This window comes from Cololabis saira, chromosome 3, assembly GCF_033807715.1.
Source record: "Cololabis saira isolate AMF1-May2022 chromosome 3, fColSai1.1, whole genome shotgun sequence".
NCBI lineage: Eukaryota > Metazoa > Chordata > Actinopteri > Beloniformes > Belonidae > Cololabis > Cololabis saira.
The window spans coordinates 13,448,923-13,462,351 of NC_084589.1; the positions used below are offsets into that span (position 1 = coordinate 13,448,923).

Genomic DNA, 13,429 nt, shown 5'->3' on the forward strand with positions numbered 1-13,429 from the left:
TTTCTAACAAACAGAAATCCTTTTAAAGTCTAATTCACTTGCAGCGTTTCCGGACACTCATCTCCTACCGCCCCCCCCCTCTCTGTTTCGGTGCTCTTTGCTTGTGGAGCAGCACTCTGCGAGATATGTGGCTGCTGCTGCTGCAGCGGCATGTGTGTCTTTAAGAGGAGGGACCTCGCATTTATATTAGTATTTCCCAGGCAGGCTTTGGGGAGGGTGTTTGGAGGGAGCAGAGGGGGGTTTGGGGGCGGGGGGTGGCGCTGGGCTAGTGGAATGAAGTTGGGAACTGTGGAGGATTCACACACAGCTGAGAGAGCACAGAGTGGACAGCAGAGGCTGTCTCACACAGAGCCAAAAACCCAGAGGACAAAGCTGACCTGAGAGATAGAGGACAGGAAGGAGGCGTTCACACAGGCATGGCCATGTACGAACCAGCCTACCTGCCTCCAAACGCAGAGGAGGAAGACTTCATCCAAGCTTATGAAAACGTCAGAGAGAAGTACAAAGGTGGGGACCCTGTGACTCGCATCAGAGATGACAGTTTAAGCATGACTGCCTTTGATGATGACAAAAGATTTACTTTTGCCTCTTTGTGGGGTGGAGGCTCCAGTTTATGTCTCTATTTTTAGTCTTGTTGACTCTGCACAGGTGCAAACGTGACGGCTAATGCACCTTGCTGTGGTGTTGTCTGTGCCTGCTGCTGCTGTGAGTGTGTTTGAGTGCATTTGTGTGTAGGAAAGAGCAGCACTCACGTGTGCTGCATCTCTGGACCGCCCAGGGCTTTATTGATTGGCACACATGTTTACTGTCACTCTCCCACGCTGGCTGTGAGTGCGTTGGATTTACAGGAAGCTTTGATATGTGACCGCCACCACCAGCCCGTGTGCTGACCCCAGACCTCGGTGAGCCGAGGGTTTAGGTGAAGTCTGAGCTCTTTTGCTCCTAGTCAAGACAATAACAGGTGCAGCCAGGGAACAGATCAATTCATCAATACTGTACGCCACGGGGATCCTGTGCTTTTATTCTTATACTTTCACCGCAGGTTGTCCCTTAATATTACCAAGTTTTCAGGACGGCATGCCTTTACTAGATAGGCATACAGGACTGTCTCAGAAAATTAGAATATTGTGATAAAGTTATTTATTTTCTGTAATGCAATTTAAAAAAACAAAAATGTCATACATTCTGGATTCATTACAAATCAACTGAAATATTGCAAGCCTTTTATTATTTTAATATCGCTGATTATGGCTTACAGTTTAAGATTAAGATTCCCAGAATATTCAATTTTTTTTAGATAGGATATTTGAGTTTTCTTAAGCTGTAAGCCATGATCAGCAATATTAAAATAATAAAAGTCTTGCAATATTTCAGTTGATTTGTAATGAATCCAGAATGTATGACGTTTTTGTTTTTGTAATTGCATTACAGAAAATCACAATATTCTAATTTTCTGAGACAGTCCTGTACATAGTTTACTTTTTATGGAAATCTTCATCCACCATGGTTGACTAATCATAGAAATATGTGGAGATGTTCAGGATGAACTTGAGGAAGTTCCAGCAAGAAGAGATGTGTATCAGAGCAGAAACTTACACTCACATTTGATTTTTTCACTTTCTTGATCCTAAAGGATGGTAGCAGCATCCTTCAGGTGCTTTCATTTGAAACTTCCAGCCTCTTTCGTTAGTATTCCTCCACTTTTTCTTGTCACCTGCTTCATCTGCTTGGTTCAAACAGATCTTCAGGAAGAGGAAGAGCATTTTTGCTGCTGTGGAAATGTGGAGGTTATTGCTGAATCACCTTCCCTCATATTCTGTTCATCAGCATGTTTTATTGTCGCAGTCGGCCTGTTTGCGTGGGTTTATTCTTTTTTTTTATTGCTCCTAAAGTGATATTTCTAACATCTGTAGATAATAACTAACACTGATTGTTGACATCTGTGAACAAAATGAGCTATAATTGCTGAGTACTTTTGTGTGGGCTCATTCTACCGTTCTCCTTTTCATTGCCAATCACTGGGTTCCAATCAGTGGGAAATTACACAGACAAGTTGCTTTGTGACACAAAACTGGTTCTGTGCTTTGATGGAATAAAACGGTACAAACATGAATGATGACACTTGCGTAATACTTGTACAGTCTGCGTACCAGGAGTTAATAAGAAGCAGGAGCTGGCCCTGAGGCAGGTGTTTATCTTCTATGTTCTTCTGCTGCTCCCTCTCCAGCAGCGTCACTGTATCGCTGAGGTCCAGCTCTCCTTATTAAGGCACGACGATGATGCATCCAGTTACACAGGCGTTCAACCAAAACATTTCTTAAATGTATCTGGAAAATGTTAGGAGGATTTTCTTTTTCTTCTCACTGTAGTTACTGTGAATGATGTTGAAGTGTGAAGTATTGCTCTATGTGACTGAGCTGGTCGTGTTGGTGGATGTACTCAAATATGTAGTGTAATCCATGAGGTTAGAATAAATATAATAAATAACTGTCTTTGTCCATATTATCCCCAGAGTGACCTGATTTTATCTCAGAGCTCAGATAGAGGCCAACCACTGCAGGTTTATTTCTTTCTTTCTTTCAGTTAACACATTTTTGGTCTTGAAAGACCCACATAGTGAATCAGATAAGACATTTTTGGGTTTATACTTTTTAGTGCGAGACCTGAGGCAATCTAATTTAACCACTGAATCACAACGAGCTGTGAGGTGTTAGTCACCTAAATAGAGATACCCAAAACAAAAGAATAGCGTCACAGTCTATTAAGTCTCCAAATATTATATCTAGAGTATCATGTGATGTGTTGTCATGGCTACATAAATTATAATGTGTTCACCCATCGATCATTAGTCTATATCCACTTCTTCCTGTTGAGGATCACAGTTATTTGCTGGAGCAACCAATCCATCACAGGGACTACCAAACCAAAGGAAAAGTTTGTTGTTGCTCATAAATGAATTTAAGATTAAAATAAAGGGAGTCCAATTAAAGAAATGCCACCGAATCTATTCAACTCCTTGAATGCAACTTGCACCAAAGCGCAGATCATTTCTTCACAGCACAGAGGGTCTACATCTATTTTAGTAAGGGCATGACTAGACACAATTCCATTTGGCCATTGGTTACCCGAAGTGAGCCAACTACAGGTTTTCCACTGCTTACATGGATACGCAGTGGAAAACCTTTGGCATGACCATTGACTGATAATTGACAACATTAGATTTCACTATTCAATGTTCTCCACTTCTGGTCCTTGGAGGCCGGTGCCCTACATGCTTTAGATGTGTCTGTGTTCCAATACACATGATTCAAATAAATGGAACGCCAGCAGCATGCTAAGTGTGCATATCTGTTAATGATCCATTCCGTTGAATCAGTTGTTGGTGCGGGCGACCATCTGAATCATGTGGGGCTGCAACAATTTACAATCAGAGTTGGGGAATAGTGGTGTATAGTATGAAATAAGTGAAACAGGAACCAAATTGTATCAGTTGGTCTCCATATAGAGTTTTACAAGTTTTACAAGCTGACATAATAAAATGTATGTATAAGTTGGATGAAGACTCAGCTATGCATTCAAAAGCTGGTCAAATAGTTCAATGTTGAATAGAAGTAATTGTCCCTTAACCAAACAGCAAAATATTGAAGGGAAGGAGGAGTGTTCTTTGTCGTGATTTCACCAAGACCATCAAATATATTTTTTTTTAAACAGGACTGTAATGGCTGGTGCAAGTATACGTAGAAAACAAGACTCTGGACAGGTTACAACATCAAGCTGATATTATGTAAAACCTTTACTGGAAGTCAGAAAGATTTCTCATGATAAGTTCAACATGCTACCATGCAAAGAACTCATTTGCATTTGTTATTGCTGAGGTTCTCCTGATATATCGCGTAGCTTCCAGGTGTGTGCTTGTGTGTGTGGCAGTAGCCTACTGTCAGTCTGTTCTTTGTTGTCGGTAAAATGACTGATCTCTCACTGAAGATTTTACTACTTATCTGGTCTTGCTTCTGTGGTGCCATTGTGCGAGGGTTTATTTCATTTTTACATAATGAAATGATAAAGAAACATAATAGAACATCTGGTCTGAAAGCTTCTAAGAAAATATTGTTAGCATAATTTTACAGTTAGCATGCTGATAAAGTAAAAGCTGATGGGTTGTAGCTGAAGCTTTGTGCATTCAGTTACTGGAGAGTTCATTCCCGCTGTAACTCTGTGCCTCTTTAGACCTGGTATTTATATCGACCTGAATGAGCCCATCTTAAGTGATCATAAGTATAAGTACAAATGCACTTGTGAAACATTAGAGGACTCATTGAGATTGGATCTCTTAAACCCCATTTGGAGGCGGCTGGGCCACATTTCTGTTTAGCAGCGTAAACACAATGTGTCCTGGACCAAAATTAAAGGACTAACATCAACCTGGAGTGTTCTTTGCTGGCGGGAGGACATGCTCATTCTCTTCACAGCGGCGTCATATTAAAATGCAAACCAACAAGCAGGAACCGTTACAACCGAAAACATCAGGCCAAAACAACGTGGACCAGAGACGGTGGAGACAGGGGGCCTGGCTTCACGTTTTGCTCAGCTGGGTTCACTGTCCGTGTCGCTTTAGATCTGCTCCTCCTACAGGTAAAAAACAACAAAGCACTTGAGCCTTGCAGGTGGAAATCACACACTTGATTGTTTTGTATATCGAGTAGGTGAATGAGAGACTGTCACTCGAGGTGCAAGTTAATGCCAAGTGTGAGGGAATGTACCTAGAGCTGTTTACTTCTACTGAATTTACTTAGAATGAGCAGGTCTAAACAAGGGCTTTGACTACCAGAGATGGTCCAGCTGCCTTTCTAGTCAGCAGAGGTGACGTCACTGGATGCAAAAGCCATATATCTCCACAGTTTTCACATGTAAATCTGTTTTTGCTGGATTGGTTGGCATCTTTGCCAGTAAATGTAATTCTTCTGCTTAAGTTCTAGTTTCACAAAAGAAAATACACACTTCAATGAAAAAAGACAAAGGAAGAAGAAAGCAATCAACTATTCAAATTTAGAGCAAATGATGCTTCGGAGGTGAAAAAGAATTGGTTTGATTACAAGCAATCAGCTGTAATGAAATCTATCTATTGGCCCCCTGCTTATGATGTGATTTGTTTCTAAAAGGCTGTTCCTAATGGGTCCACTTTGTTGGATGTTTAGATGATCAGAAGAAGACAAGTGTCCAGGTGGAAGATGTTTCATGTTCTTGGAAATTTAAAGTAACTAGTGGACCAACTATCCTCATTAGTTGGCAATTACAACAATCTCTAAACCCACGTTGTGTTCAAAGTGTGTCGTAATATTCTCAAAGACAGTCCTCCTAATACATAACTGTTACATTCAGGTGTATTTGTTTATAGATCCCAGTTATTCATTCATTCATCTATTTTATATGCCCGCATCAATGTGTTCAGATCCGTAGGGGAGCTCTAGTCTACCACAAGATACAACATATGAATCGGTTTTATCAAAATAAATATAAAAGTATAGGCCAGAAGCTATTTCATCTTTTAATATTAGTTGTAAATAAAGAAAATAAATATCTAAATGATAAAAACAGGCTACTGAAAAGAAAGAAACAACAGAAAACAGAACATCGGTGTCATGTTGGATTTGATATTAAGCATATTTTCCAAATGGGTTCAGGTACAATTATAGTCAATCATATCTTCCTGAGGTTACTCACTGATGTCTCACAGCCTGCTTTGAGTTGTAGCCGGCCAGTCGGTAAAGGCCTGGCCGTCTTCCCACTGTCCTCTAATGAAATGTGCACTAGCAGCTGATAGCGTTGTAATGGGGCCGCCTGAGCGGGGGATTGCCCTGCTCCCGTCGGCGGGGACTTTTGAGAGTACACAGTCACTGCAGCGCCTGTCCTGTGCTTAGTGGGGCTGAGAATAACCCCCAAATATAGTTGCAGCAATGTTAAGTCTACCAATTATATAGCTATCTTTGTGTGTCTGTGTTGCCTGATACAGGTAATAAGATTTGCACTTTCTCTTCAACTAAAACATTTGAGTAGGAAGCGGTTTGTCAGCCGTCATTTTAACAATGTGTGGCTTTGAAGAAACAATTAGGAAGATCTATTATCTTACCAAGACCATGACAATGGAAGATGATGGTAATGTCCATCATCACCGTTTGTTACAGTCCGTCACAGATAAACCGGGAGGGGGGGGGCTTCATGAATGACTGCACTGGATCCTATTTCCAGTACATTTTACTACGTGAGGTGAGAAGTCGTGTAGGAAGTATGTCTGTTGTCACAACTCATTTGCGATGAATGAACTCTTAAAAAAGATGAGCGCCAACGACGCATGGACGTGTACTGTATGTGTGTTAGTGTATTTAAAACATAATGTCTGGAGTGTGTCTGTTTAAACGCTAACGAGTCTATATTTAATAGTCACATGACACACCAGGACTTGTGACTGATCGGGATCTGGCGACAGCCAAGTCTTTTGTGTTCATGTTGCCATAACAAACAATGGCATTGAAAAGGAGTTAAGATCTCCAATGGTGACAGGTATGTCCAGAGCTGTGGGTGATTTGCTCCGCTGGGGCTTTTCACCAGTATTTCTTGTTTTAGGCGGGCTGACTGCCAGAGACTGATGAGCGTTAAAAAAATTCCCATTTGAGTACCTCGTGCTGTTGTGTGAAGCCAACACTCGAGTTGTTTTTCTTATCAATTTTTTATCTTCATAAAGCTGTCAAACTCTTTTCTTTCTTTCTTTTCTTTGTGCTGCTACTGTACTTCATCACTGATCTTTTACAGGTCACGGTCTAGTAAGGTGGAGCCTTGTAGGCAGTCCTCGTGGCTTCAGTGCTCCTCTCCCTCAAAGTGCTAGGATGTGTTATCTCTGCCTCTCCTGGGATGGATTTGCATCTCCACTAACTGTCAGAGTTTAGGCAGATGCATTCAGACACATGACTACAGCTGTAGACTGAGAAATGCATGTTTCATAGAAATGACAGATTGTTGAAAGCAAATGTTCAGAAGTCCGGGAGTAAATAATCCAGTTGCTCAACTTGCAGAGCTACATTAAGACAGGGAGTGATGACAACTTTATCCCGGCCTACAGGTGGATGCTGGAGTGGTGGTGGGATTGAGTTGGTTGTTTTGCATCAGTTAGCAAGGCTTGCTCTTTTAAATTGTTCAGTAACATAGAGGCCGTTGTGAAAAAGACTTAATTCCATCATTGCTGCCTTACTTCTAGAAATTATTAATTTTGCCTCAAGTCTCATCTGGCATGAGGGAGTGTGATGTTTTCTGTTACTTGGTTGTGATGAACAGTATGGACGTCATTGCGACGCAGTGTCAGGAAGCACTCTATATTCGGTTTGGATAGCCACATTCTTATTTTTTCTTTTGCACGCAACCAATTGTATATAAAATACAGTACATTCAGTCACCGATGTCCATCTCCTGCAGTGATGCTTCAGTTTATTTTAGTTGTTAAAAGGAAGACAACATCAGTTGTGTGGTGTCTTTTAAAAATGAGTCAGTACAGAGGAAGTCTGCCAAATTCCAATCCGGCCTACGATGGTGGAAAAACTTCATTCATGATGAATGACGCTTACAATAGTGTCAACTGTTTCTAACAGGACAAAAAACATACAACTACAGAAAAGCCTTTCACGTAATGATATGGTTGTAATATGGTCCATGGTTACACTGCAAAAACTCACAATCTTAACAAGAATATTTGTCTTATTTCTAGTTAAAATGTCTCATTTTTAGTCAAAAAATCTCATTACACTTAAAACAAGACTCATCACTGGAAAAAACAACAATTTTCACCTGTTTCAAGTAGATTTTCATTTAAAATAAGTAGAAAAATCTGCCAGTGGAACAAGATGTTTTTGCTTGTAATGAGAAGATAAATCTTGTCCCACTGGCAGATTTTTTTCTACTTATTTCAAGTGAAAATGTACTTGAAACAGGTGAAAATTGTCAAATAACAAGTTATTTTTCTGGTAATGACTCTTGTTTTAAGTGTAATGAAATTTTTTGACTAAAAATGAGACATTTTTACTAGAAATAAGACAAATATTCCTGGTAAGATTTTGAGTTTTTGCAGTGTATCTTCAGAACACGCCAAGGGACCCTTCACCTGATTGGGGGGGTCGTCTTCAAAGTTACAGCAAATGAAGCAAAATGAATAATTTTACTTCGATTAGGGCCTATGATGTCACAACATCCCCCAAATGTTATTTTAGAGCTCTTGCGGTTACTTCAGACGTCTAAAATCACACTCTCAAGCACACAGTTTATTCTTTTGATCACGTGCCTGTTTTGAACACAACAACAGATCAAAGCTTCCATCTCTGACACCAACTTCTTTTGTCATTCCTTTAAAAGTTTGCCCATTGCTCGTTAACCATGTCAGTTAAATCATTGAAAGAGGTGAAATGCATTTTCCTCCCTCACTGCAGGGAAACCCATTTTGGCCGTTTCTGCTCCGAACACAAAGAGCTGAATTCATTTTTCGGTCAGCCGAACAAAGATGTCTTGCCAGGTTAAACTCCCACGGAAAACAGACGGTTGATCAAAAAGCTGTGGGTTTGGCATGCGCGTATGCTCATATAAAGTTGCGTGTTATTTTTGGACTTTTCTCTCAACCTCAGAGCTGCCAAAAGGTGCCCTTTCAGAGCTTCCAATGCTGCCAGTTCCCCCGCCGCGTACTGCGGACAGGAACATGTAGGTAATGGAACTTTCCTGTTACTGTATTTTTGTCTTATAATCACTGTGATAAACCACTGCACTCAGCTCGTGCAAAACGTGTCCCTGTGCATCACTTTTGTGAGTGCTGTGTGGCCAAAACGATGGCTTCTTTTCTAACTTTTTTTTCATTTTTTCGTGTCCGTCAGCATCCTGCTGCCTGGGACAGATCAGCAGTGACACGCAGCTCGGTGCAGAAGCTGCTCTGAGGCTTGATAAGCTCGGCTGGCGCAGGACGCCTTCAGGGCCTTTTAAGGGAGAGGGAGACAGAGCGAGAGGCTCTGCAGGGATGTTGGGCCAATCTGTCGGACTTCCTGTCAAACATTCAACAGTCTTGCAGAACAGAAGCTGCTGTTCTTTAATGTGCGTCTCTGGTGTTTTATAACTGTTGGTGTGTGAAAGAAGGCACCTGGACACGAGAAGGCACACGACTCTGGTCTCACTATTCATTAAACACTGCAAAAACTCAAAATCTTACCAGGAATATTTGTCTTATTTCTAGTTAAAATGTCTAATTTTTAGTCAAAAAATTTAATTGCACTTAAAACAAGAGTCATTACCAGAAAAATAACTTGTTATTTGACAATTTTCACCTGTTTCAAGTAAATTTTCACTTGAAATAAGTAGAAAAATCTGCCAGTGGGACAAGATTTATCTTCTCATTACAAGCAAAAAAATCTTGTTCCACTGGCAGATTTTTCTACTTATTTTAAATGAGAATCTACTTGAAACAAGTGAAAGTTGTTTTTTCCAATGATGAGTCTTGTGTTAAGTGTAATGAGATTTTTTGACTAAAAATTTGACATTTTAACTAGAAATAAGACAAATATTCTTGTTAAAATTTTGAATTTTTGCAGTGTAATACCAAGAAGTGATCCTTATGGATTATTTTCATTTAGTCATATTGAAATGAATGACTCACAGATGGGAGTTTTTTCTAGCTAGCTAAATATAGTTTGTCTTTTTTTCTTTGTGGCTGTAGAAAAATCAGTAAAAAGAAGCCAAATGAGGAGCATCATGAGCAATATGATCTTCATACAGGATTTATTCACTTCAGAGATTTAAATTTGGCATTAAATCCAAGTTTCCTCATTTTCAGGCCAGTTTTCACTCCCACCTTTTGAATAAAACAGTTTGGATATTCATGCTGGTTAACCGTTAATGTGCCCAAAAGCCCTGCGTAGTGTCTGCAACAGATAACTCGGATGGGTATCCAAAGTTACATTGGTTGGTTTTTTCAGGCAGTGGGGACGACACCTCCACAAGCATCCCCTCAAATGAAATAGATATTTTGCCATGAAAAGAAGTCCTTTGTGCTGCTTTAATGTTTGAAGGTCCTCTGTGTGCAGCCAGCCTCAGACTCCACATGTCAGCCATTCACCTGCAGCGACTGACGCTGCTGAGTCCCACAGCTCCGAGATGATGACGTTGGCTTCAAACTGATGATTCTCATTTAATCTGACATCTTGTTTGATTTTGCCTAACCAGCAGCTTGAGTGGCAGCTAACCTCTCGGTACTTCGCCGGTTGCCAGGTTTGGAGGGTGTAGCAGATTTACCGCTTCTGTTCTCAAACGAGCATAATAAGCCCTGCGGCGTTAACGCATTTCCTTAGTTTCTTCCTGATTTTTACGAGGGCTAGAACACATGGCTCGGTGGGAGAGGGAGAGTGGAAAAACACACATTTTGTGCGGAAAGTTTTGAGGGTTCTCACACCTGGGCCGAGTCTGAACCGCTTTGTTCTGCCTTGACGCTTTATTAGGCCCAGTATTAGTCTGGGATTCTTAGCTTCAAGGCTCCAGTGAGCTGTGAAACAGTTATTATGGAGGGGGGGGAAAAAGTGCTCAAGTATAATGCTACAGCTTACTACACCTCTGTGCACCCTGTGGCGGCAACATACAACTATAGATGGAAAGGTCTGTTGGAAAGCAGCAAATCCGAGCGAAGCATCTAACCACGCCACACAGAAGGAGGTGTTTCTCTGGCAGTGCTGCTGGAGAGTTCAGGAATGAGCTTTTCAGCTTCAGAAATGTTCTTTTGTGTCTTTATTTTGGAAATAGAGGTCTCGACTCCTACTGAACTGAGATGAAGAAAACAGACAAATGGGGGCCAAACGAAGTCACCGCTGCCAGAACACTTAACCGACAAATTCATCCAACAAAGTTAATAGTTTTTATATTTACAATAGCTTTTAAAGTTGCTTTTGTTTCTCTCAGTGCGCTGGCTGAAACTCCCGTGTCCTCTGTATCAAGGAGAAATCTTGACTTGCAAATTTTGTCCAGACTTTTCTGGAAGACGGAGTGAGTGGAAACATTTCCTGCTTCGCGAGCTACACGTCCAAAGCGGTTATTATTAGAAATGTCCATCAAGACTCGACATGTGTGGTATCGATGTGTGTTGACTAGCGTCGGTGAGCGTGTCCTTCCCGTTCCTCGTCAGTCCCGTAACTTCCCCTTCGCTCTGAACCGCCGTTGGAGTTTATTGCTGGGCGCTGGCATTTGGAGCAACTGGAGCCGGCCGGCTGGACGGCCACCACACGGGCCAGGAATGTCCCAGCAGGTCACTCCGCACAGCTGACAGCGGGGGGCATTCGTCCCATTTGTGCCCTTGATGACATGACACTGCACGCTAAGTTTCTTACTGCTCTTTCCACATGAGACCCCCCCCCCCAGCATCTGACTGTAAACATGCCACGAGAATAAAGTATGACATTCCTCTCTGTTTGCAGATCACTTAATCTTCCCTGATCTGAGACAGCGGCGATCTGGGAGTAAAGCTTGTTAGCACTAGCAAATACCTCTGGTGCTGACATTAAATCCTGCCCTATATGGCAGGGTTGCTCCCCCGTTTCACCAAAAACGTCCACACCGACCGGCGTTGCATAAAAGCTGTGATTTGTTTCACTGATAAAGATGCTTCTTGGATGACACACTGTTGAAAAAGTAAACATATCCTCTCACGCTGTTGTGTGCCTGTTGACCACCGCCGGGTCCCTGAGGGGTGTGTCCGCTGTCCCTCGGTGCACGGGTCAAACGACAACCCTGGAAAAAACTGCCTGCTGTTTGTTTTCTTATCGGAGAGTTCAAATCGCTGGTAATTCTGGTCTTCCTGTTGCGCCGTGGCTGCACTTTGACACAGAAGAGTTGGGTTGGACCTGCGGTCTTTGACACACTTCAGAGGGGCAGTTAAAGGGGGTGGGGGACTATGTGTGTAATGTTTTACCCCTGTCTCACAAAGCTGTCACAGCTGTTGTGGTGGTGCAGGTGGACTGCGGTTGATGAGCAGCAGAGCTGTGAAAGCTTACGGGAGCTCGCGGCATCCAGTGTGCACCATTTATCTTTGGCCTTTACATCCATACCATGAATCGCAGCTGACGGCCAGGAGAGATGATCTGGCAGAGATGCCCATGCCCATGTTCATTGTCAGCTTAATGCCAGCCATACACTAGTTAGTTTAGAGTTTATTTACAAATAATTAAAAAACACAAGTACAGATAATCAATCAATCGAGGTTTGTAAAATGTGACTCCCCAAAAGCTACTGTAGCTTATGAATAGGGGCCCAGTCACACAGCAAAACAACTATAAATTACACATATAATACATATACATATAAAATAACCTTATAACCTAAATAAGAAAAAAACCACAATAAAACCCTGAGACCTCCTCAGATTTCCTAGATACAAATATATTCTTATAAAATAATACATCAGGTATTGGTATATACAAAATTTAATAAGAGACATAATTTAATAACAATTTTTGTTTTAGTCTCTTTTTAAAAATTGAGAGAGATCCAGACTCTTTTATAGCACTATCAATCTCATTCCAAATATTTGGACCTTTGGTCCTTTGCAGGTTACACTGAAACTTGTTGTAACCCACCTGGGTTTCAGAACTTAATGTTGTGGAACGGTGCAGTTCCGTGGCTGACCAGAGGGTGGCGCGTCCGCTATGAGTAAACCGCGCAGCCTGTGTTCGCTCTCTTTTCGGCAGAAGTCATTGCCAAGAGCACACAGTTTACCAACTGAGAACTCCCGGTAACGAATAAACACTCCTCACACCAGAAATTCACCATAATTCGCCTGGTACACACTGTTAACAAGTTATTTGTTCGCCAGGGTGTTACATTGTGTGAGGATTCAGCTGGAATGGAGAGCCTCTGTTAGCAGGCCTTAGCTCCGGTAAGAAATGCTAATTCTAATGCGCCATCTTGGCTATCAGGACTCCTTGTAATTGTGTTACTCTTGATCCATGAATAAAAACCAATTGGAGCTGTGATACTGTCGCCAAGAGTACGAGAGACTACACAGATACAGATACATATCATTTGAGTGGTAATAAATTAGTGTAAAAAGATCGCTAATTACGTTAGCACCGAGCTAATCCCGCTAGCCACGAGCTAATTGTGCACTGTCATGCTAAGGTTCACTTACACTATGCAGCTGTGATGCTGTAGCAGAGCAGTAACAGTGTTTTACACCATTAAAGGTGCCTTATATTTAATTGTTTGAGGTTAAAGTTATGTTACTGATGGAGTATTGATTGATTACCTGTATTGTTAAGGTAATTTAATGGTTTAAATATGCTTAAGTGAATACATAATGGCTGTTTGATCCATCAGTTAAAAGAGGGCTGAATATTAAAGGGCCTATGTTTAATTAAAAATATGTTAC

The 13,429-nt window shown here is 41.4% G+C and overlaps 1 protein-coding gene across 3 annotated transcripts in view; it reads left to right on the top strand.

Annotated features, from left to right (window-relative positions):
* The window catches only part of plecb (plectin b), a 145,865-nt gene that overhangs the window by 17,841 nt on the left and 114,595 nt on the right, over nucleotides 1–13,429 (top strand). Inside the window, exon 1 of one of the 3 annotated variants that reach the window (XM_061716309.1) lies at nucleotides 317–507. The exons of the other annotated variants lie outside the window; for them this stretch is intronic. Within the exon in view, the coding sequence (XP_061572293.1) occupies nucleotides 417–507 (91 nt within the window). The 5' untranslated portion in view covers nucleotides 317–416. Of the gene's footprint in view, nucleotides 1–316; nucleotides 508–13,429 lie in introns of those variants that run through there. 3 annotated transcript variants of the gene reach the window in all.